Consider the following 27,004-nt stretch of genomic DNA (forward strand, 5'->3'; position numbering starts at 1 on the left):
AGAATCCGAAACTATTCATGTCATATTGGCAGAGGAAGCGTGATTGCGAATTGAACATTCGACATGTAGCTGCCCCTCGAATTAATTATCCTTAATAAATTCCTGAAATTTATCGCCCTTCACTTACATGCGACTCTGCATGCACAATTTCACGAGACTGTCAGACGGGGAATCGATGCGCGGACAGAAGCATCACGGCAATTTGGAGAATTCCGAGAATGTCCCTTTGGACTTCAATCTCCGTCGATCGATCGATCGCGCATACTCTCTCATATCAAACGCGAATCCCCGAAGTTTTAACTCCGAGCTCGAACGTATCCGCGACGAACTTCCCGCATTTTAAAGTACGGGGGGAAAAATGGTTCTGTCTCCCGATCGACTTCCGGCGAACGCGAGCGCGCAGATGGATCCTCTTCTCTTCCCTGCGGAAGTTTTAACCGGCGCGCGACTGATCCCAATTTCAGGTATCAGCAGAGCGACCTCGACCTCGTGCGAACCCGCCACGGTACGAGCTTTGACTCGGTCAAGAGAAATCGCAGCGCCGACACCGTGCTGGTCGGTTCCGGCAGGCGATACGGGGGTCGCGGTGTGTCCTCCTCGGAGGACAACAGAGGACAACGGAACTCGGACCTCGACCTGGTCGGCACGCTGCCGAAGCGCAAGCAGGATCCCAGGAACAGCAGCGGCAGGAGCCTGCAATCGAACTCGTCGTCCTCGCAGCCGTGCATTACGATCAACAACGTTGACGACGATCTGCTGATGAAGATGGTGCACAAGCCCGACTGCGAGCTGCTCAAGCATCGCCAGCAGCTTGGCGGCAAGTGCGTCGATCTGAAGCTGAGCAAGCTTCAGAGCGGCGAACCGCAGGACCAGGGATACGCGTCGGAGCGTTCGCCCGAGGACGAGCATCCGCCGTCGTTGCCGGGCCAGCCGTTTCCAAATGTGACACCCGGTAAGTGGCTTAATGCTCCGCCTGCAGATATATCTTTTTTTTATTATTACAAAGAGTCACGATGAGAGACGTTCCTGTACTAGCGGATGCTCTTTTTCGCGTTCCATGCGACGTGGATTAAAACGTGAGTGCCTTTTTCCCCCCTGTGAAAAAGCGTCCATTACCCGGCACGTAATTAACGCGCAATTAATATTCACTTGCGCGTAATCAGCTTATTGTTGGCGAGCGATGTTCACCGTAACGCGAACACTTGGCGCCGTCCAATCGTGTGAGACGTCGTGCTCGTTCGTATGGAAGAAGAACGAGCGATTCACTCGAGGGAGGGAAGGTATAGATACGTGTGAGAATACGGACGCGTTTATACGAGAGGTTGACGTAACAGGATTTCAAAAGATACATCGGCAGGGAGAGCAGATTATACAGACGCCTAAAACCTTCACTTCTCCCCCCTGTTCCGCCGATAAATGCTTTCGCGAATTTCCTTTTGGATACGCCACTTGTATATACATTCCCACGTGTGCGCGAGAAACTGTCACAAACTTTCCGAGGGTCGAGTGGGTTTCCTTCGTCGTTACCCTCGTGATAAATACACGACAGAACGGCCTTGTGGTAACGAACCACAGCTGATAAAGACGAATGGCTTGGCGATGACGGGTGAATGAAGATCGTGCTCTCCGTGCAAATGATCCAACCTCAAGCGAGCGAGGCGATTTTCATATACATGATCCTCAGTTTCCATTCAGGTTTTTCCCCCATTAATTCACCCCTTCGCATATCACTCGATCTCACGATTGCGCCGGATAACGTTAACGTTAATGATTCATATCACTCACTTGAATCGCGTGTATTATATTATACGTACTCCTGAATTTACACGAAGAAAGAAGCTTATATGAATATGGTATGCGTTAACGTTATTACCAAGTCGTTAAGAAATTAATCTTGTGCGCGAGCTTTGCATAACAAATTACACGAGGAAAATATTATACGTTACTGATTACAACGCGCGACGTATGTTTTTAACGGGGTTCACGGCACCTAATGACACACGGCAGGAAGCGTTTCGTAATTTACAGCTTTTTAACGAGCCCGGTCTGGTCTCTGTTGATGCGTGTTCAGATCAATCAATCAGTCCGCCTCGTAAGTTACCGCTCGCTCGTCGTCGTCGCGCGTACACCCGTCGATATAACAATTTTCCGTCGTTAACGTTTTTAACAGCTGCGATCAAGTGGAATCTTCCATCGTCGTTTCGATCGGCGAACCAGTGAGGAAGTTTTGTCCGCCACAACTCGTCCATAATTCAAGTGAAACGTTTACGTGATTACATTAATTGGAATTCTCGTCAAATTACACCAAACTTTAAGAATCCTATCGAATTCAGACTAATCTACATAATTTTACATATAACACGTGTCGAAAACGACTTCCGAGCCAGTTGTTCGTATTTGGAAACGCTCACACACACACACACACACACACACACACACACACACACACACACACACACACACACTTTGAAAAAGAGAGAGAGAGAATATAGCTTGGAACGGATAATGCATCATTTACTTTCGGCGCCGATTTTCAAGTGATTTGATCAATAGTCAGCCACGCGAGCACTACGCCGTTCGCACTACGCTTTGCATGAACGTGTCTATATCGTGGCACGTGTGAAATCTACATATTTTCAATTTCAATCTCATGCATTTGGAAGAAGTTGTTCACCAAGCGTCACTGCTGACGAATGGGCGGAATTATTTCCGTGTGTTACCGTTGTTGCCGCGGCAATTCGGAATGCTCTTCGAGCTCTGCTGTTGAAACGTAAACTTTTTGTAATACCAGTAAGAAAATAAACGCTTTTCGATTAGCTATTAATTTATTTTAGTAGTATTCGAAGAGTATTTTTCCGCTGACATGTCGATCGTATCGACAGCAATTAGTTACTTTCATAAATCGGTTATCGTTTTCTTGTCAAACAATTCGCATGTTAAATTTAACAAGAACGTGCCACTGTATTTTTCAGTTTGTTTAGTCATCAATATTTTAGCTTGCCAACTGAGCGAGAAAACTCATATATGTATTTTTCACGCAAGAACAATCTGAACTGAAGAGACTAAAATCAAAACGTAAAAATATCATAACGTAAATTCAGGCGAGCCATTCCAGCTTTCGAACACGACAAAAAAATTCCATTCATCTCTCCCGCTGAATATACTCGGGTATACCTATATATAGTGACACGATGACACGCGTCCTTAGAACATTAATGGCACGATTTAACAGTACACCGTTGTTCATTGCGCCTGACGGGCAAGTTTCGTAGTTATTACCCACGCATAACGCTTGCGTATATTCTAGAGCAGCGGTTCTCAGAGCTGTAAGCTGCAAGCAATTATTATCAAGATTAAATTGATATTTTAATAAAATTTGTCTATTTTTAAATTGTATTATTACACAAATTTTATTATAATAAATGATATTAATTTAAAACTGATAAGTGATATAATAGTAAAACTATAATAATTGATATGAATAAGAATATGTTAAATGCAAGAATAAATTTGAGCTAGTTTTATCTCTTACTTTTTTATTTTATTATTTATTAATTATTAAATTAGATTCTTTCTCTAGAAGCATATAATTATTATTACCTATATAATAATAATAATTACTATAAAAATGATATTCCTGACTATAATTATTTTACTATGCAATTACACTTACAAATACAATACATTTTCTATCAATGTATCGCATCGCACATCTCACAATTATATGGATGGTTCTTTTTAGCTGCACTGCTGCACTGGTGCAATAAGTTAAAGTGAGACAAATATATTTTTTCTCATTCTAACTTATCACACCAGTGCAGCAGAGTAGCGGAAAAGTACAATCCAATAAATACTTCCCTCGACCACGAGTACCTCACTTATAGTCGCTGCTAAAGGTCTCATTAAAAGTCTTGTTTCACCTTGCGCGATGCGACTTGCATCGAGCGATTTTCGCCGAGGTGCGTGGAAAAGCGCAAATCGTTCCCGCAATGCGGCCATCCGTGCCGTCAATAATGTACTTTCCGCGATCGCGCGGTTCGAGTTTACACGCGCGCTTTAATGGCCCCGTTATTGCGACTTTACGGAAGAATTTGGGATCGACCGAGGAGGCGCACGAGGAGGATCTCGTGGGTCGCAAGTTGATGGCGCGACCTTTCCGGAATCCTCTCCGGGTGCTTCGCACGTCTCCCGGCACATATACGGCGGTGGCGAGTCAACCCAGTTTGAGAGACCCTGACCCAGAATGTATGACGCGGGTCTTTTGTGAACAGCTACGACCGCGTGCGCTTTGTGCGAACTGGTATTTCCGACGGGATTCAGCCGGCTTCGAAATTATCGGGTTACCGGTATAATATATCGTCCAAATATAATACGCGCAGCATACGCTGTCGTGAGAGCGTTAAAAATCGATACGCGATAATTAAAAGCGCGGTCGAGCTATACGCCGTTTTGAACCCCGAAGTGCTCGGGTCGCTGTGTTAAACCCATCTCGCGGTCTATTAATCGAAGAACGACGTTTAATGAAACTTTTTTATTTCGCGGGCGAAATATGCACGTGTAATAAACGGCGAACGCGCGTTTTAAACCGCCACTTGTCTTTCACCGCATTTATCGCGCGCGCGCGCGCGCGCGATAATATTTAACTACCGTAGGGAGAATATTTAACTACTACGTATACACAGACTCCTCCACCGCACGGCATAACCATTACTTAAGCGAACAAGGCTGAACTTGCGAAACTAATAAACAACTAAGTATCCCGCATTATACGATGCTCATACGGGGAGCGTTCGATCTCTCCATTTGCTCTTGGGATTAACATCACTTAATACGAACTTGCCACATCAATAAACAATCGGGCACGATTCCTGTTACGCGGTTTCCATGATTCGCGATATGGGATCGTTTATGTTCGTTGTGTCACAACAGAACTGTACGCCCTGGGCAAGAAATATTCCGTTCACGTAATGGCCGGGGACTTGATCCAGGATTCTCCTTCTAATTCGAATGCGAATGTCTATGACAGAACGTCGGCTGAACGCGAAAGACGACTGAGCGATTCAAATCTTCGCCAGCTCTTCCCGATACTCGCCCAGAATATTCGAATTATTATAATTCAAATTGCATATATGGTATTATACTTCAAAAGAATAGTCTGAACCCTTTGTGCGTGATTTTAGATTAATTAAAATTCTTTTTTGCTTTATTTAACGTAACAGTCTCAATTGTAAATCAAATTTTAATTACTGATCAATTTTGCAAAATTAAATATTTCACAGACATACGTATATTAATACAATTGCAGAAAATGTTTTGATACTCTTTAATTTTTTGTAATTGCAATATTGTAATATTTTATAGTATTATTTTCTCAATCATTATTAATATATTTAAAAAAAGTGAAAAGCTACTTATTTAATAAGCTGTCTAAATACTTCTTTAATAATTTCTTGAAATTATTATTAATTATTAATTATTCTTAGTAGATTGTGTTTAATACACTAAACGTATAATATATTAAAAATGTATTACATTAATATGTATAAACATACGTACCTATAATTATTCTGACTTTTAATTGGAATTTACTTACATTTATTACCATACATTTTATATTTTCTGTTCTTTGAGCGTTTTTAGTTTTTATTTAACAAAAAAAATCAAGCAAAACATTTTAGTCTCTTATCCCCTTTTTACTTTTTCATTTTCATTAATGAGAAAACTTTGGCTTCGATGATCAAATGGATGTGATCGAAAGGAATGAGGGACAAAGTCGTTGCCGGGAAGATTGGTAGTAAATCTTAACATGGCTTGATAATGACGAGGGTTACGAGCCGTCTGATTACGTATCTAATTTCTCAACTATCAGATTCTCTCTCATGATCCAAGAGCTAAGAGGGAAAAGATCGACTCTCCCGATTGCTTCCGACCTGCCAATAAAATTAAATCCCGGGACCACTGGATGACTCGCGTACAGCAGAAATTGATAATTGCGATTTCCACTGTGAGACACGCCGAAGTCGCAGTCTCGAGTATCATTGAGAGCAAGTGCTTTTCAACCCTGCTGCGATCGCTTAAAATTTGCGCGTTTCGCCAAAAAGAGAATCCAACTGTTCGTCGCGAATGCCGAGGGCATTATTTAATGGCGCGAACGGTCTCGCTCACCCCACACATACACATAGTTCGTGGTATCGCCTTCCTTCGCTGACATTGTAGATTTTCTAAGTCAAGATTGTGCGCTATTGATCGTGCGGCCGTTGCACGACCGCTATCCGCCTTATTCCCTCCGATCTGGGTCACTTCGACGTACGTTCTATGCGTCTCACCTATTGACCTATTTGTACGGCCGCGGCCTGTGCACTGCCGCGCCGGGACGTTGTTGTTGAAGGGCAGGGGGAGGAAGCGGTGGTACTATATTGTTTCACGGTTTCGGCACGTTCTCTGCGCGGATTACAAGGTCGGTGCCGCTGCGCCGCGCCGCTATCGCGACGGGCTAATTTCGGTACTCCCGCCGACACAATGCTGCACCGATGACCAACTGACCCTAATGCGAAGACCGTGGGATACTGCGGACGATATTTTCAACTCGCTGGATATCTCTTAATTCGGAACAATGCGCATCCAACGTGGTCGTTTTTTAATCAAAAGGAAGTATCTCCACCAGGAGGTCTTAATTCATCGGTCTACGATTATTTCCAGATGTTAAGTTTGTTAAAATTGTTATTTATATACTATCCTCTACCTTATTGCTTTTAATTATATCTTGTTGCTGTATGATCGCAACATTTGCAACAGATTTTCCTCTAGAGAAGAATATTAAGAAATGAGGTGGAAAATGAAAGGGAAAGTGAAAAAAAGGGAGTGAAAAAAAGAGGGGTTGATGTATTCTCAACACATAATAGTCATATATTTCTACAAGAATATCTTGTGTTAAAATGCTAAAAAATATTAGAGAAATATTTATGACAGTAAGCTACACAGTCATAATTAGAATATAATAATTTACATATTTCTATTTACGTACACATATACACACATATACACGTATATATATATGTTATTAATATTAAATAACTGTAAGTTGAGGGAGCGTGATTAACAGGAATTATTTGTTAAGAAATACGGACATTTTATTGTGCATAGAGAAATTCCGCGTACATATACTTTTTTGAAAATATTGTATTATGTTCGTTAACTGTAAAATATTCAGATTGTATTTTACGATCATGTTCACTGTTCAGCGAATACTGAAAAGTTCCAAAGTGAAAATAGGATCAGCCCGCAGGGTTCTATTTTCTTCGTGCTGGAATTTATTTTACAGCTCGCTCAAATTCTGAAATATTACGACCCATTTCCGTATGGAAGTGCGTGTGATCGCAACATTTGCAATCGATTTTTTTTTACGCAAAGGGAGGGTGTTGAGAAATGAGGTGGAAAATGAAAGGGAAAGTAGAATGAAAAAGAGGTTACTACAGGTTATTACAGGGTGTGATATAACTTATTCTCTTCATTATAATGATGTACACACTCAACAAGAAGTAAATTTAAAAAATAATTATGAAATAAATTAATCTAGAGAGAGAGAGAGAGAGAGAGAGAGAGAGAGAGAGTTTCAGATTTATTCTTTTAATATTTGTTTCTACTACTCGATTTATTATCTATTTCTATTACGTTTTATATATTATTATGTCAAATATGGAACGTAATTCGTTTTGAAAAGTAGGAATATTGATGAAAGCTAAAAATAGGTTTATATTATATATAAGATTTTCTTTGGGGTATAACTTTTTACATAATAAATCCATAATTGCGTTTATTCATTTGTGAATTGCAAACAAATGGCGCATGTAAAATATCACCATAGAATATCTGCGGATTTTATCTGCAGCATCTATATGCAGTAGCTGTAATTCCGACGCCGTTTGAAGGTAATGATCCTGGAAATTGAAATCCTAGGAGAGCACTTTCGCGCAAAAGGCCGCGATGGAAACTTTCGGTCCGTTCGATCGCAATACACTCAAAAGAGAAGGTAGAACTTTACGGTTCGTTCCTGCAACTTCCGCACATTGTGCTTGTACGTCCCTAATTGGTCTAATAATTCCCCTCAGTAAAAACAAAGAAAATCCGTAACGCGTTGAATGCTAATGAACGAGCAGGAAGAAAAACGACTCGCTTTCCGAAGAATGGCTAAACGGTGCTCGTCTCGCGATCTTCTCTCGCCTTCATTTATTCACAAAGAGATTTACGGCAAAAAGTAATCTTTTTATTTTTTATTTTTTTTTTTTCATTTCCAACCGCACGTTAAATCTTCAAAAGCAGCTTTGTGTATAAATCACCGCGCATATTACATTATATAATCCGCAGACATAAGTAATCGTCCACGAAAAGTTAGTTGTTTTTCAGCGTGTTTACGAAGGGAAATTAAAGCTGAAACGACAGGTGTCACGTTATAATCTATAGAATATCGTGCGTCTGCTGCAGGTTTCGCAAAGAAGACATCGCGACATATCGGTCGCCGGGATGAAGAAGTTCACGCGAGGAGACGGAGCTTTCCAACTCCTCTCACGTTCGTATCGATTCATCCTTGCGCGCGATCCGCCGGACGAACCGCTAAAAAACATCGAAACTTAATTCTCGGTCCCTGCCCGGCCCGACTCCATCCCCCGGCACGAAGGTAATTTCCGATCGCTGACCCTTACCTCTTTCCTACGCGCGGCGGGGAATCGCAATTCGTCAGGAAGTCCGCCACCGACACGGCGTTACGTCGCGTGGCGTGTCGCGGTGTGTTACGTGGCCGGCCCGGCCCGTAACATGCCGCAGCATGAATAATTTCGCCAGCCGATTGCCTAGCTAATGCGACGACCCTCGCCAGGATGGTATCGCCCGCCGGATGCGCTGCACGGTAGAGAGAAATTTCGATTTCTCGGCTTGACGGGGCTGGCGTGCGCGCGTCCGGCTATCCCGGCTAATTCCCGACAGATTGTTGTTATGCGGGGATTGCACCAAGTCCGGCTACGAGGATTAAAGCAACGTGAGACGCACTATATGGTTACGGAATCGGTATTAGCAATTTCACATAGAGAAAGGTTATTAATATCCTACTGACATATCCTACTTTGTTTTTGAATAATGTTTCTCAGTTAAAGCTGTATGAAAATAAAACTTAGAAAATGTAGATGTTAATTGGAAAATGTTTTCTATCACGTGATATAGCATTTTTATAATATTATTTTATATTTTATATTTTAATTAACGTTTTTGCGTGCAACATAAGCAAAAATTAACGTCTGAGAAATTGAATCTTAAAACTGGCACAATAAGCTATTTTCCTTTTCTTTTTCGTTAATACCAATTATTTGTACAAGATATTTACAAATTAATGTATATAAGGATTCCAGAAATTGTACTTTGACAAACATTAAAGTAAAACATTTTTTTACAAATACTTTATGCTGTTTCGCAAAATGCAACATGTAATGCGATACTATATATAATATAAAGATTATATTCGTTTCTAGTAGATTTTATATTTAAAAAAAGGCCATGAATGTATAAACTATGGATTTTTATTTTTTTCATCACCTAATTTCATTAAAATTAATGCAGTGTAATATTTAATTTTTGGAAAAATAAAAGGGGCAACAAAAGAAAACTTGTACCAATATAAGCAATTTTTTTTTAATTGGAAATTAATATATGTAAAGAAGAACTGACTAGCAAGCAAACATATTTAACAAAAGATATTGATGATCATAATTGAATGTTAAAATATTTACAGCTAAGAGCTCCGTTTTTATAGTTATTAATTTTATGATTATATGCTATAATATTAGTAATAAAAAAGTTACAATTAGCATAATTTAAATATAATTGATACCGAAAATGATAAAATATAGTTATTTGAAGTTTTTCTCAGTACATAACGATTATTGGTCAGCAAAATGCAATCAAAAGCGTAGCTACGAAAAGACTGACGTAAACTTTTTTTAAACGCCGTCACACACATAAAAAAGATATAAATCATTATAAAAAGATGCAAAAATAATTGGGGAAAAAGATTGTGTGTTATAAATCAAAACCCCTCTATCTAGAATTTTATTCCACAGACTTGGCAGCCTTCCTAATCAGATATACCTTCCGCTTTTCATTGGCTGGGCTTGCACTTTTTTGATCACAATTAAAATGTATCTTTACAATCTTGAAAGATTTGCGCAAATCATACTTGCATGACCCGTCTCATTTATGCGAAACGAGAAACGAGAGGAGGGGAGGGAGAGAAGGGGAGAGTTTCGGTTCCTCCTTCACGAGAGCCGTCGACACGAAGCTCGACCCTGAGTAACATGCCGACGGAATAGCTACGAACATCCGGGTTTCCAGGTACCGACCGCCTTCCTGTTACCCTCCCTCCCGTCGAGTAATTCATTGCCTGATGGCGATCGCGTTATCGCAGTTTAATGCCCTCTCGTATCGCATTAGCGTCGGGACTCCCAGGCGAGCGTGTGTATTATGCGCGCGGTGCACCTCGTCCCTGGAAATTGTCGTCGATCATTATTCCGCGCGATCGCGTGCCGTGAATTTCCCCCGTCCACCGAATCGGTAATGAACGCTGGAAACATGGCGCGATAAATGCGCTTCGTCGAACGCATTCCGATTTGCGATTCGCGGCCGCTTGCGCCAGTTAATATACAGCCAGCCCGGAGCCAGGAAGAGACGACGCCGTACACCGCAAACGCCCGCGTTTGCGGCGAACGTTCAACCGGGCTCTCCTTTTTAATCCTCTCTTTCTCTCTTTCTACTTGGTTATTTCCTGATTTCCTCTGCATTAGCAGCGCGCGCTTCCGCTGAACAAAGCGCCGGTCTTCTCGAAATAAAAAGCCTGTAATTGAAAATATCGCGATTAGACGATTAACGCAACGCAGAAGCCGAAGTGAACTTCTTATCCAAAGGATGTTGAAGAGTCGTCCGAGTGTTATTTTATCCATAAGTTTTTCTGACGATCAATGTGACCAAATTTTTGACAAAGTATGATCGATTTATGTAACAACGATAAATTTGTAAAGTCAATTTTTCACGAGAGGAGGATCGACAGTTACTTAAGAACCCTGATTCTTTCGAGGTGAGACGAATCGCTATACTCTTATAATTAATTGACTTTACGAGAAATATTATGAATTATCGAGGCACTCCGTCAAGCGTAATCCAACCGAGTGTCCGCTCTTTTCTCTATTATCAATTCATCGTCATAACTTTCGTCTATTATTATAATTTAAGGGTCGGCGAGCGCACGAAAGTTCGTTGCTACCGATGGGCCCGCGCACTTTTAACTCTTCCTCGTCGCCGTCTTACAATGCGGTTTAATAAAGCGCGCCATTAATCACGCGGCGCGATAACGGGAAACGTGTGTTAACAGCGCAGCACTACCGAGAGCAGGTCAATGGAACACTCAACCGGATTTCCGATCGGCAGACAGGCTTCCAGATTTAACCGCGTGTTCTCCAACCCTCTTGGGTAATTTATAGTCGGCCTGATGGCGCGTTATCGCGATTTAATACCTCATCCCCCATCGCCGTTCTATCCCAGCGATATATACTACTATACCGATATATTGCTTCTTTCTTTTGCCCATTACTGTTTTTATGTGCAAAGTGATCGTAACGACTTCTTTCCAGGCAAGCTCCGAGCTCCGAGTTTGTAATTATAGGACGATCGAAAAAAAGTGGTGGATCTCACGCAATATTCGCCCGTAGGAAATAAACTAAACGCGAATAAAAATCAAAGCACGGCAACAACAATCGTGAGTAGCATAAATCGTATGGTTTATCGCGGCATTTATTTTGCGACAGTTATATTTTTATCACCAGAAAAGTTTCTCTGTGTAAAAAATTGACATTTAAAGTAAAATGCTTTTGCTACGAGGTAGAAATTTATTAACTCATATTAAACTTTAATACAAATAGTTAAAAAGACAGCTATTCCTCGGTACACACGTGAAACTGAGCATTTGATTTACAATTGTATTTCGCCGGCAAATGGATGTGGTGAAGTATTCCTGTATTTCTCATAAGTGAAGAATCACATGAAATAGAATAAAAGGCGCGGCATTATGAGATTTTTCACTCTTATCTTGAAACAAGTGGATTCTACTTTATGAAAAGATTCCTTGAAGTCGAGTTTCTCAAAAACATGGAGTTTTAAAATAAATTATAGAGTGTATTTTGTCAGTACAATTTTGTTTATTCGATACATAGTATTGTAATGTGTTCTCTATTTACAATAATTTTATTAATAATCAGTATTTTTAATTGCAAACTTAACACACATACACATTTCTAGATTCAAAATTATGAAATATTTAGTCAATTATAAATATGTGACGACAGTACATTCGTATGTATCGAAGAGAAATAAGGGTAGTAATATAATCTTGATTTAAATTATAGATTTTGAAAATTGGTTTTACTTTAAAAAACCAACGACACAGCATTTGTTATAAAATTATATATAAGTGAAAATATACATAAGTAATCATTACAGAATTTCTCACTTAATAGGAGATATTAAGTGAGAATGACCATAACACAAGGATCATATAATCTCACCTTCTCCTCTAACTTGACATTTTCCCTAGAAAAGATTCAAAGCATGCACTAGATTAAAGATTAAAATATCAAAGCATATAATCTTAGCTAAAATAATTAATTTCACTACAAACATCATTAGTTTCTATTGTGAAAACAAAATAATATAACGGCTTTAATTAAATGTTATTTGGTTTTAGTAACAAATATTTTTTTTTCTGTAACACCTACATTTTAACAATTAATAAAATAAGCCACAGTAGCAACGATACTAGACGCACCTATTTTAAAATCTTTTTTAGGATACATTTTAGCTACGGCTGCAGTAGCACAATACATTGGCAGTACATTGGCTAATATTGACGAAACATTGATTATATTGGGAGCATATTGGCCAATGTTTTCCCAATGTAACGCTAATATTGGTCATACAATATTGGTTCCACTAGCAAATACAATTAATGTTTAATATGAAAAATTGAATGAATATTGTTGCCTAATATAGGTTCAATATTAACCTAATGTTAAATTATTTAAATCAATATTGCTGTCTAGACAAATTGACCAAATAAAATAAAGCGTCCATTTTACAATATTGAATCAATATTGGGGATATTGCGTTTACATTATTTTCCAATATTGCGCTATGTTTCGTGTTACTAGGGTATTTTAACTTTATTGAGCAATTCTTCTGCGTGTATAGTAATAAAATATCATTATACATGAGTATCGAATTTTTCATAAAGATCTTTTTTCGTAAACAACTTTAACCAAGTACATGAACTCTTTGTTTAATATATCCAATTTATAGTACGATAAAATCGTGTTTATTCCATATCATATATCATATATCTTCTTCTGTACAATTCGCACCGCTTGTATGGAAAAGCCCTTAGAGCTTTAATAACGTTTTCTTGTCCCACTCGGTGACGTATCGATCGTCGTCGAACGAAATTACAGCGATATTCAGCCGATCTGTAGACGAACTTTGTTCTTTATTACGTTATGAGGCAAATGTTCCTGGGAGTACGACGAGGGAAACACGCTCAAAGAACTGTGAGTCGACAATCAACGGCTGCTTAACAGTTCCCTCAGCGAGAAGAAATGATATCTCAATTTTACCCCCGAGACTGGTAATTTTCCTTGATTTTCCGTGAATTTACGCGCCAGAGAAGACGGACTCTTCAATTCGCGCAATGCGATAACGTAATCATTTACTGTCGAGATTAATATTACGGCAACGTATACCTAGCGTCACGCATCACTTGTAGTAACGTAAATGCAACGTGATAAATCATGCAGAAGCGTCAATTTGGGACAAATGACGTGAATTATTCAGAGAACATTTCACCAGCGCAATCTGCTCATCTAATCTCTACGCTTGATAGGTTATGATAGTATAATACAATTTACATGCAAAGGATAATTATGCTGAACGAGAATGCTAATAATAAATAAAAAGGATTGCTTAGATAAATCTCGAATGTTTTATTTTGATAGAGCATTAATTCAGAAATCTGTTAAGTTGATATTTAATATTAAAAATATTTTGTAGACGTCGTATTATATTTTGTAAGCCAAAGTCGATTTTTCAAAATTATCCAGAAATCTGTCGTATAACTCATGGACGATTTATGACAATATTCGTAGAGATACATCACCCGTCTCCAACGACAAATGAACATGTCGATCTCAGAAAAATTTTAGGGACATCACGGTCGGTGTTCCGAGAACCGAACATTTTTCTCACAGTCACATCCGATGCATTATGCTTCGACGCAATTCTCAAGATTATTCCTCCTGGAAGATAACTCTTACCAGATTTTAGTATGCCATGCCGTATTCGGGGATTCGTTCAATATTTACGATCGTCGACTTGATAAATGGCGAAACGTCTTTACGGCGATGCAGGAGCGCGGCGTAAGAGGATCGCGTAACAAATGACAGACGAGATATTCTCGCGGCCACGTATGACACGATCTCGAGGACTCGCTTCTTCCCTACGTCTCGTTAGAAACGAAATATCTCCCGATAAATCTAGCCTATCTTCAATGCGACCGTAAACTCGAATCGCGCTTCGGTTGCAGATGCATGCTTATGCCACTGACGTGCGTTAAAAAGGAAACGATCACGAGTTACAGTGCTTTTTGAAATATTTTTTTCCGCAACAGGAGAAACATATGCGCACGCGGAAATGTCGATGTTGAACTCGTGATGGCTTTATGTGAAAATCTTGCTTCAGCTTGCTTTATCGGTCAAGGAATTTACACTTACAAAAAAATTCCTTGAAGAGAAAGAGGGAGATAAATCTTTAGATTATCTCCTATTGCGTTATATTATATTATTTTTATTTTTATTTATTTTTAATAATAAGCAAACTTAAGAAACTTTATCGAATTATTCCTTGAGAGATAAAAATAGTTGTAGTAACCGTAATATTACTATAATTTATAATCAGTTTTGGATTTAATTTGGACCATATTTTTTTAATTATTTAACAAATTATTGTTTGTTTAAACTATATTAAAATTCTCATAATTGTAATAGTGGTCTATACAACTTATGATATTTAATATAGTAAATTGTACTATAAAACAATCAGTACAAGCATATGCTTATTATTACCAATATTATAGTAGTAATTTGCATTATTAATATAATAATGCAATTATAATCGTAAATATCACATTTTTTCTTTAGGGTTCTTAAAATAAAATTTGTTCGAGAAAGGAAGATGTTTACTGCGAAGTATTTTTGAGATGAAGTTTACTTTCCTTGAGATATGACTTTGATATATCTTCCAAGAAATTAAAGCTGATAAAAAAATGGTCATGTCGGTAGCGGTAAACACAACGATAACTTCTACTCCAGTGAGTAGCTCTGTCGTCACGTAAATCTAAAAATTATTAATCGATCGGAATATTTGAGTTAAAGAAACGAATTTTCTCGATCGAATCGCTCGCGGACTGCTGCAGAATAAGATTAATTAATTTCTCGACTATCCCGCGAAGCTTAATTGCCACTGAGAAAATTGTCTCGGCTTCCATGACGGAAATATAATCCGACTCTAACGACCTAGACCTCGTTTTACCGTGCCCGGATTTTTTTGCCTCAGTTCGGAACAAAGTGATCCTTGATAATTATCGTCGTCGGCGCGGTCGGAAAAAAGTGAAATAGAGATCGATCGAGAGATAGGCATGGCAATTGACGTAGTTAAACTTAGCCGTAGTGACGATATTTTGCAGTTAATATGAGTCGTCGAAAATATTTCTGAGTCACGCCGAAAGTGTAAAAGACTGATATCTGATGAATTTGTTGCTTGCAGCATTTTATTCTTGCAATTACCAGTGGAACGGCTCTATTAACATTTTTTTGTTGTTAATTATCCAAGTGGGTCGACCGTGCAAGTGGTTTAATTCAGCGTCACGCGATCGGCATGTAGTACGTATATGTCGCAGCACACATGTGTTGCAAATTCCGCTCGAGATTTAATCTTGTTAAAACCATATCGTATCTCGGTGTTAATAATCAACTGGCTTCTTCCGCGAAGTCGTTCGCAATACGAAGATAGGATTATCGATGTTTAATTTAACATGTAGCGTAAACATATCGCCGTAGTGCGACGCTTGACGATTGCAACGAGACACTTTATTATTGAAACGTTCGACGACGGATTAGCGCGCTCTTAGCGCGCGTATCGTAATTCAAGTTATAATTCCTAATATTACGACGCACGAGAGCAATCCGACCGAAAAACCGTCGGTGTAAACCAAATAAAAATGGGGGCCGGCTATGATTCATCCCGATTCATAAGTGATACTCCCAAATTTTTGTCCAAGCACGGAAGAGCTAAATGCACGCGAACGCCCGCTTGTTCACCCGTCGTCCCTTTATGAATCGTAAATTTTACGGAGATATTTCTAGTCCATTCTATCTCTCTCTCTCTCTCTCTTTCTCTCTCTTTTTCAAATCCGACTGTTTTCCGACAAGGTTTCAGTCGTAATCGTTAGAATTCTTGGCAAGTCGTGTGATCTCTCAACGCGAATTATATACGCTCTACACATACGTTAATTAAATTTGCCCTTTTACTAAAGATTTAGAAATAAAACGATGAAAAGAATAACGTTTGATTTTTATAAGTAATTTTTTACGAAAATATATTTATATCATGCATAATCAACTCATATTTTTATCTCATGGACATGATATGCGAGTTTGACGGTAGCTTTTATTTTTTAGCACCTAAATTAATGTTTTACAGCCTTTTCCGTTGCACGTTAAATAATTTGCCAAATTTCGACATTTGCACATTATTAATCTCTCTCTTTCTCTCTCTTTCTTTGATTCTTTTTATTATAATAGAGAGTCCCATACCAGTAATATGACAAAAATAAAAAGTAAATATTTTTTTATTTTTTATTTTTCATTTTAAAAGTGACTTTAAAAGTGCAATAATAATATTATATTTTACTTTGGCATCTCAGACTGAGTCCATTGTGCCTCCCCGTTGTCAGCTGCCCTAGTGGAGCCGCGCTTCTTTCCAGAAGCGGAGCAGCTCCTCCACAGGCAGCTGATTTTGAAGCAATAGATCCATGAAATAAGTATGACACTTAAATATTATTTATTATTGCATTATAGCAAACATTTCTACATTATATTTGAAATAAAATTTTGTCACAGATCTATTACAAATTTAAAAGTTTATTCATCACTCACCGGCCGATGCGCAGCGACAAAGAGCATTCAGCAACGTCGCTACGATGATTCTGTAACAAACAAATGCAAAGTCCAAATTAAAGCACGACAGAAAGAACATTTAATATTGAAAAAAAATATACGGTTTGCAACTCTGTACTTGTGTTCATTAAGTAATTCAAAATTAAATTCAAATTAAAACAGAGCTCGCGACTATTAATATTAGATGAGAAGTAATTGTTACGGATTAAACTTTTTATTTTTTTAATTATGTAATTATCGTATAATCAATATTTTTCGAAAGAAAAGAAGATTATAAAATTAAAATTGTGTAAAACTTTACGTGACGTTATCTTCTTTATAATTTATCAAGGAAAAACCGAATAGAAAGAAAACTAATAATTCTATGCAAATAATAATCATACTCACCCCAAGGTTGCTCTGCCGGGGCCCGATGCCCTTCCTGGACCTCCTCTTCCTCTCAGAACAGGCTGTCCTTTTTTGTCACGAGACACTCGCGAAAAACACTCGCGAGAAACACTCGCGATTATTAAAGTTATAATCGCGCGAGGACTAATTAATCGTCAAAATGTCTTTCGCGCGACATCCCAATGCGTCACCCCACGTTTATAACTCCCACGATATGATTTCCAGTTCGGAGAATGCTCCGTGGAATCAGCACCTTGAGTCGACGAGTACGGATCACAACGGAACTAACACGAAACGTCAAGCACCGCGCAGAAGAATACAAAATTACAATCGTATTAAGATCGTAATTAAGAATTCTCACTGTTTCTCGCTGACAGCGTCATGCGGTTTTACCAGCGTTTAGGCGTATCCATCGGTCCAGCTTAACTCACCTCGTACGCGAAGCGCACTTGGTGCGAGAACGTCGCAAGAAGCAACGCCTCCATGAGCATCCCATACTATCGAGACCTCGAAAGTGCCACCCTCGAAAGTATCTCTCGAACTAAGAAATCATTCTAATGGGAGTTATGCGAAAAGTCCTTTCAGTCCTTTTGTTAACGGCACTCCCGAAGCAAACGCGCGACGCGACGAGCCGGCTACGGTTCGTTTTCAATTCAATCGGTCGGCACTCCCGAACCGCGTTAACGCGGCGCGACGAATCACAATTTTACAATCGACGACGTAATAGGTGCAATGGGTACAGTTAGCTTCCCCCATAGGCATTCAAGCCCTCGGGGTACTGAGCCCTCCCACCACGACAAGGTCGTACCCGTGGGAGGGAAGATTTCTTCTGAACATCTATGCAAATAGGTAAATATATTATAATTGAGATAATTTTTGTAATTTTTAGATATACTTTTTATTTCGCGCGTTACTCGCATTTTTTCTTATTTCTAAAATATTTGCTTCTTCTTTCTTTTCTAAGTTTCTCTAAAATTTTCGCGACACACTTGAGGATTCACTGTGGCACAATTAAAGACCCCCGATCTAAATAAGTTAAAATACTTGCTAAACACGATGTAAAAGAAAATTCATACTACTGACAATAATTCCGAATTCGCGACGTGTAGTCAGCGATAGTGGTAACGGCGGTAAATTGAATGTAGAAGGTTCGGAGATAATGGTCTCGTCTTTATCGAGGGTATCTTACCCGGCCGGCAGTACGTGGAAAAGTAATGGCCTGCAGATACTACCTATCCGAATAGTTGAAATATCGGTCTGTCAGAAATTCTGGAACTGGAATTGCATTCCGCCGTTCCCTTTGCCGGCTATCCTCCGCTTTCTCGCAAGATTACTTAATTTATCTTTGTAACTCAAAGTTTATACCGCTCTCTGTGCACTGCGTCCGCCAGTTTATTGTAAAAATCTGATTAAAATTTAAATATATTATAGAGTTTCTATACTGAGAAAAAAATATTGTTGAATTAATTAAACGACATCACGGCTCACCACAAACACATGTTGTTAATTTATCTGTATCGTTTGTTGAATTTTTATTTTAATTTTTAAAAGAAAAGCATGGCGTATTGATCTAAAAATAATAATGTAACAAAAAAAAAACAATAAAATAAATTTTAACTTATATTGATGTTATTGATTCAACGTTATTTTTTTATATATGTAAATATCGTATAGGTATTGTATATTAAATGAAACTAGAATGTTATATCGTTTTTGTCAAACGAGACTTGGGTACTGAAGTATGTCATTAAATTTTACTTAACGCTTTAATTACATAGGCAAAACATTTACGCTTTGCGGATGAATTAGCTGCAAAACTGATCCGGTCTCTCCTGAAGCAGAAACCGGAGTCCGACGACGCGTAATTATTGAATTACGCGAAATTACAAAATTACGAGAAATTGCGTTGGACGGTCGTCAACGGCAAGAAGTCCCCGTGACGGCCACTGAGGATATCAAAATTGGCATAACGAACCGGTTTACATCGTCGCGCACACGTCGCTCGTTAAGTGCGTATTTGTCCGGCGCGCTAACGACGTTAAAGTTCTTGCTGCGGAGCGGCCACGCTCGCCATTAGACGGTGCATTTTTCGCCGATGAAAAGCTGCAACCTCGCACTAGAATGTCGATGACGAGAAAAATCGAGAGTGACGAGAGGGACGGGCGGTGGGAAAGAGGAAAAATGTGTCACAGGCAATCTGCAACTAACGAAGCTGGCATTAAAGACCGGTACCATGCGGCGGGCTATTGAAACACTCGTTCAACTTCTGTAGGATGTTTCGTTCCGTTTGCACGCTCTGTCGCGCTTTTTGAATCCCTCCCCCTTCCCCTCTTTTTCCCCTTATTTTATGGCCAACACTGAATCTCACGATTTTAATTACATTTTGGTATAAATATTTTTTTTAAAGACCTGTCTCTGCGAACTCTCGGATGAAAAAGCGGGAAGTATAAAACTTATTATTTCCCGTTCTTTCTGTTAGATAACACGATATTGTTAATTACTCTTTGCACAGTACATACAAATTGCAAATTGCACTTATAGTTTCAAGAGTTATCACGTCGAATCGCTTGTTAAGCGATAAAAAACGAACGTCCTCTTTTCTGTCTCCTTTCTCCAGCGTTTCCTTTCCGAACAGAAATAATTTACCATTTACGCAATTTGCAGAATTGTCCATGCTACGCTAAAAGCGATTCTATTATCGAATGAATCGGGGAAGGGGTGGGGGTTGGAGCCTCTCGAAGGAGAGCCTCAATTCCGCCGGACGATAATCCTCGCGCCAACGTAACGGCGAATATATACTTCAGTGGCGAGCTTGTTAGACCCGTAAATATCGGTATCTTCATCGCGGACCGCGGCCGGCATCCCGCTATCTCGTAATGGATTCCATAACGAACGTTGCACACGTGTTTGGGCCGTGTCGTTGGGTACGTGCACCCCGGGGTGGAGGGAGGGGGCGTTCTCGCTTGCTCACGAAAGTCCGTCCGTTTACAATCCGCTGACCAACCTGAATGCCGGACGTAGCCTTAATTAAACGGCCCTACCGCCGTATAACTGATCGTTTCCTTAATCGGATTGTTTTTACTGTCTGCGGATGTGGGGTAACACCGAGTATGCACTGCTGGGGAAGAGTTGAGTTAGCCGCAGCTCGAGGGACGCGTCCGATCCACGCGAGGCGATACGCGCGCGTCTCCTCCTCTTATTTCCAACGTTTACTTCAAATAGGCCACAGAGAGAGAGAGAGAGAGAGAGAGATGTGAGATCACCACCGGAGGGATGGTTCGCGTACTATTTGCGGTGCGGTGCGCCTCATGTGACGGTAAAATACAGAGTACTGCATTTGTTCCCGGTTACACCGCGGGACAAACTGCCGTGATTGGCGATGCAACTCGAGACTCTGCTGGAACGTACTTTACGCCGCTTCATTTACCATCGAGTCTTAGCGACAGACTTGATTAATTAGCAGCTAGTTGATATCTGTAGTTGATTCTTGAGATATACGAGAATACGAGAGAGAGTTACACGAGCATCAGAGGAGAGAAATGACATTTCAGGCTATGATTAATTAATGCCGTTTAGATTGCTTGGTATTAGGTTGATTAATAAGTGATTTAATTCAGTGAATTATGTGTAATGTTATATATAATTGAGTTAATTATGTGTAATTTGAATAATGCTGTTAATAATATTTGTAATGAGAGAGCATTAAATTGACTGCTATATAAGTCTAGTGAACTTTATATACATATACATATAAATTAATTTTTATAAAGAGGATACGTTTGAAACACAAAAAAATTTATTTTTGAGAATTATTTTAAAGATAACCACTATGTATATTTAGTTAATTTATACAAATTATGATTAAATGTTTATTAGCTCTTACATTACAGAAATTTGAAAGCAAATATTTTTTAAGTTGGAATTTCTCAGAAACTAATGAAACTATCGACTTTAATTTTTTGCGTTCGTATATAAAATACATGTCTGTTTATCACCCGGACTAAGATTATTGTGATATCTATAAATTTTTTCCATTTATGATAAATCAAATTCATATTTATTCTTTAAAGCACTTATTTTAATAATTGACAATATTTTTCTTTATTTCTAGTTTGAATGATAAACACTAATAAATATTTAACTATATCAAAATTGTGGATATTTATTAAATATGTATGTACGAGTAAATGTGTATAAGATTATAAAAGAATATTTGCAGCAGTTTTTATCTTTTAAATTTCGAAAAATATGCCACTTTTTCGCGCTCTAGACTAGAACATCCCTTTAAAATCTGTCAAACGCAGACATAATTATTTTTTTTATTAATTTAATATCAGATGCTTTCAATAAACGATCGTACAAGAGTTTATCGCCGTAGTTTGCTAAAGTTAAAGCGTAATCACTCTTAAGATGCGCGAAAGCACAGAAATTGTCGCTTGTCGTCTGGCAATTCCCAAAGTGCAACCGCTTTGTCAGCAATTGCGATCTTAATTGTAATAGTCGTGTGCACGGTGAAACAAACGGAGGGACGTACATACACACGTGGCATAGAGTGACACAAGAAAATCGTCACTCCCGGATTCGTCGAATCGTCCATCCAATTTTGCGAGGCGTTTAGCAAATGATCGAGGAATCCATTGAACGTGAACCCTGCAATTTCGAAGCGATTTCAACAATGGCCACTCTCCTCTCTCTCTCTCTCTCTCTCTCTCTCTCTCTCTCTCTCTCTCTCTCTCTCTCTCTCTCTCTCTCCCTCTCCCTCTCCCTCTCTCCCTCTCTTGGAGAGAGTGACACTGTGTGACTCCAGACAATAACGCGGCAGACGTAAATTACCTCTTCGCAAGGTGGCGAGCGCAGGAGAGGCTCCGATTTGAATAGCGAGCAAAATGAACAAAAGTGAACAATACGCATACGATATGTCAACTGAATTGGGTCAATATCCGGTGGATTGTCCTGAACTGGAAGTGGTTTCACATTAATTTCCACATAAAAAAGATTTGAATCGCGTAAACGACTCTCTCATGATGCCGTAAAACGAAACCAACCATTTCGTTCTATCAAACGTCCATATGATTATAATGCAATGTGAATCTGATACGTAAAAAGTAAATAATATATGTGTAAATTTGAACACAACAACACATATATTTTACGTGATAATGGATATAACAAAGGATAAACAGATTTATTGCGCATCCACGGATTTGCAAAATGAGAGATCTCTTGTGGATCAAGCGTCACTAGCACCTCTCAATCGCAAATTTGTCGCTTCGAGCTTCATAATGAATTGAATTCTGCATACAGGTTTCCTGCGGTTGTCCCGGCACTTTAATTGACGCTAAGTGGCACGATGCTCCGCTTTGTAACGCGAACTTATCGGATTCAAGCGTGTTTCAGCGCAACGTAAATAGCACGTGGCGCAGTTACGTAAAATCGAAGTTTCCTAAAATCAAACAGTCGCGCGCGATCTCGCTGTCAGCGAATTTCAACGAGAGAGACGTGCATGATGCCGACTACACGTCGAGGGGAAAACGGCGTGCGCGTGTTTACACACACACACACATACACATTTCAGAAACAATGTCCTCCGAGTGAGTGCCGCGAAAATTATGACCAACACGGTGCAGCGGCGGCGGCGGCGGCGCGGCACCGCGAAAGCGGTTGAAATATGCACGCACCGCACCGCAGTGTTGCACGAAACACCGCGCGACAGAAAGTAATTGTTCCTATTGTAGCCGCGCTACACCAGATATTAGGCCATACGTCACTTCAGTGGAAGTGATGAATTGCCCGGCACCCCGAGCGCAATTCTGAGAAATCAGAATTTCAATTAGGCGAGGTCTATTCCTTGACGGCGCCTAATTATAATCGATGTATCGTTACGACATCAAATTGTATCGAGACAGCATAATGTAGTCTCTTTATACCTTGTCTATTTTCTTGTAATATTTTTTTTTTACGACGAAAAGAGTAAATTTGTTATAATCCTTCGCGTGGGAGCTTTTGTAAAATTATATTTAATACGCGATTTGCACGTCGAGATTCGTGAGATGGCCCGAGAGGAGCCACACGTGAAGTAGATAAGCGAAATATTCTCAGCGCGACATATGACACCGTTTAAATCCTTAAAAACACAATGAAAACGTTTAAATAATTTTCAGAAAACACATTCCGGGTGACGCTGCAGAAGAGCAGTCGCGGACTCGGCCTGAGCGTTTCCGGTGGCGGCACTGCGGGGCCCGTCCGAGTGAAAAGACTCTTTCCTCAACAGCCCGCCGCTCTCTCCAACAAACTTCAAACTGGCGACATACTACTGGCTGCCAACGGGATCCCGCTGACTGGCCTCACCAATTACGTGAGTAATCAATTAACTGCAATTGAAAATCAATGACAGACAGAAACGGAACGGCAGATCCAATCTACGAATAAATCGAATTAATAAATGAAAATTTGCAACTTGCAAACTACGTATAACAACGTTTCGTAAACATCGCAGGTTGCGAATTGATGAAGCTTACTTTGCAAAGATTGGATCTTACATCAATTAAAATTAAAGATAGCTTATTGCATAGAAATAACTTTGAGATGAAAGAGTAAAAACTATCTGCATTTAATAATTTTTTCGTTTTTGTATGAAAGTGCAGAATAGTAAAAAAGTATTACTCCCCATTTACATTTTGTAATTTTGTTAATAATCAACATTTTTCGAAAACAATCGAAATTTTGTTAATAATCAACAAATCGAAAACTTAACACTCCATTCGGTAATATGCTGTCCAATCGGTTCTATACTCAAAAACATTTAAATTATAAAACATTTAATACTTAGAATGTTATTATACTTATAAAAATGTAACAATAAAACATAACATCCCTTGTAACGGAAATAATACGAGTCTACAAGAGCGATATCTACAAGAGCCACTACTTTCTCCTCTATAAATAATATCAAAAAATATGCTAAATAATATACATATATTTCAAGTTTTTTTTTTGTCATTTATTCAGCCAATTTAAATCCACGTTACATTAATTCTTACAAAAATTATTATTTATTTCGCTGATAACGTGAATAGCAGGTCTGTTTTCGAGGAGGAAATAACGTCCTGAACAAATTCTACTGATATTAGATAAACGCAGTGAGGCGCACGTATGCACAAACATACGCGCGCGCACACGGAGGCACGCGCTCTCACATACGCCGTATACTCGGTAGTAATGATTGCTACGTTCTCGACTGGCGGCCTCAGCCTTGCTCTCTTCTCGCGGCACTCGCGAAGATTTGCATTGGATTAGCATAATGCAGCTACGCCCGCGAGCTCCGGCGAGAGGATAGACGTTATCTTGCGTTTACTTGGTAGCTTGTCCCACGAGGGCACAGGCAATACTTGCCTCCCTCCTGCCGGGTACGCAAATGCGTATGCTTGTGTCGTAAACTCGCACGTCTCCTGCATATAGGCTCTTGGACATTTCTTTGCGAAACGCGCGAGCTCGATTGCGGAAGACGTTAAAACATTGACTTTATCTTAACTCGATTGCTCCGCTTTGCTACACAGGACACCAATCGCGGTCGGGAAGTAGTTGCGACTGTGTTCAAACGCGGTCGTTGCGAAGTGAAAAATCGTACGCTCCCTGCTCGTTGAATGTAAATTTGGCGCGAAATTAAAGGGAAGTGATTTTAAATTTATATCATGACGAAGAAGTATGCAACGAATACGACTTACTTTTCCCGAATACGATAAACGATAAACGTTGAGGAATTTTTTATATTTTTTTGAACATAATTTGTTTTAAGTGCGCCGTGTGAAATAGAAAACATCAATGACAACTGAAGTTTGTGTATGTGTGTGAAAACAACTTTTCACATCTACTTCTACCAATGTAAATGATTAACTTTGATCTTGATTTAACTTTCTTTTTAGTTTTTTATTTCTAAGAATTAGATTCGAGAAAGATAAATAATAAAGATATTAATATTAATCTATTATTGATGAAAAGATATTAAAAGAATATAGCCCAGTTATATATTTTTCTCTTTTTCATAAATATTTTTGAAAAAATGCGAAAAGATCGATATGTTTAATTAAACAATTAACATACATATGGGAAAAATTAAACTTACAACTTTTTATTAACTGTGTCTGTTTATTACGAGGCGTTATCTTTTACCTGTCAAAAAGCTCTTCCAACTAACTGGAGAAAAAAGAAATACTAATGGAAAATTAAACACTAAATAAAGAAATAGAACTTTAATTTCTATATGATAATAAGGTATCTTGTGTTTGTATCTCTGGCCATAATGGTTTTCATCATACAAAGAGTTTTCTTTTTTTAATTATAAATCAAATATTTCTAAAAAAAATGTAAAGTAAATATATAGTGCTGAAAAATATAAATAAAGAGCTATAATAATATAAATTAGAGATATTTATAATTGTTACATAATAGTTATACAAAGCAAAAACTTGCCTCTGAAATTTTAGAAGAGCACAATTTGAATAAAGTGTAATTACAAACAGAAAACAAATATTGACCAGTTACCTGGCATAAATATATCGGCTTTTTGAGCGATACATTAGCGTTATTTGATTTATTGTGTAATTATTGGGAAATGGGACTGATCCAAATTGAGTAGATAACCATATTAGGTACAGATACCTTACATTAATTAAGTAAATTAATATTAATCAAATAAAATAACATTATTAAGTTTTACTTCTCAACGCATGTCGTCATTCCGTTTCGTTCCTGTTGCAAATTGTCAGGAAACACAGCCTATTATCGTCTCGGCTTTTCGGGCCACCTGAAACTATAACGCTTCTAAAGAAGATGAGGCCGGGGCGATGACTTTGAAAGCATTATCTTTGTGTTGCGGGAGAGCCCGCGCATAATCTTATTTCGATACTACTTGTTGCAGGAGGCTCTCGAAGTTCTGCGTACGACGCCCAGCACGGTCGAGCTGGTGGTGTGTCGGCTTCCTGGAGATAGTAATGTCACACCACCCGGTGCACCGCCACCACCCCCAGCAAGGCGAGAGCCGCCACCACCGTTACGTTTACTCAACCCTCTACCGCCTTTGCAGATCGAACCCTGCGGTGTAAGTAACGCTCCATCTAAACAACACTTTGAATATATAAACAATTGTCGCACCGTCGTTTCTGTGTAATAAATAAACAAATAGATAATAAAAAGAGTATCAGATCACGGTTTAATAAAATCTATATTAAAGCATTTAATTCCCTCAAATAATTATATAGATAAAGATAAAGTACCACTGTTTTATATACAAAGAAAGAATTTAA

The 27,004-nt window shown here is 38.9% G+C and overlaps 1 protein-coding gene and 1 long non-coding RNA gene across 4 annotated transcripts in view; one reads left to right on the plus strand and one right to left on the minus strand.

Annotated features, from left to right (window-relative positions):
* The window catches only part of LOC105834215, a 125,178-nt gene that overhangs the window by 88,814 nt on the left and 9,360 nt on the right, over nt 1-27,004 (plus strand). For all 3 annotated transcript variants that reach the window (XM_012676528.3, XM_012676529.3, XM_036287194.1), the window contains exons 4-6: nt 465-952; nt 23,864-24,057; nt 26,620-26,799. In XM_012676528.3, the coding sequence (XP_012531982.2) occupies nt 465-952; nt 23,864-24,057; nt 26,620-26,799 (862 nt within the window). The remainder of the gene's footprint in view (nt 1-464; nt 953-23,863; nt 24,058-26,619; nt 26,800-27,004) is intronic.
* Nucleotides 6,884-18,543, minus strand: LOC118645656. The gene is made up of 2 exons (XR_004963344.1): nt 17,703-18,543; nt 6,884-17,344 (listed from the first exon to the last, which is right to left on the minus strand). It is a non-coding gene; the product is annotated as an uncharacterized LOC118645656 (long non-coding RNA).

Source organism: Monomorium pharaonis, chromosome 5 (genome assembly GCF_013373865.1).
Source record: "Monomorium pharaonis isolate MP-MQ-018 chromosome 5, ASM1337386v2, whole genome shotgun sequence".
NCBI classification, from domain to species: Eukaryota; Metazoa; Arthropoda; class Insecta; order Hymenoptera; family Formicidae; genus Monomorium; species Monomorium pharaonis.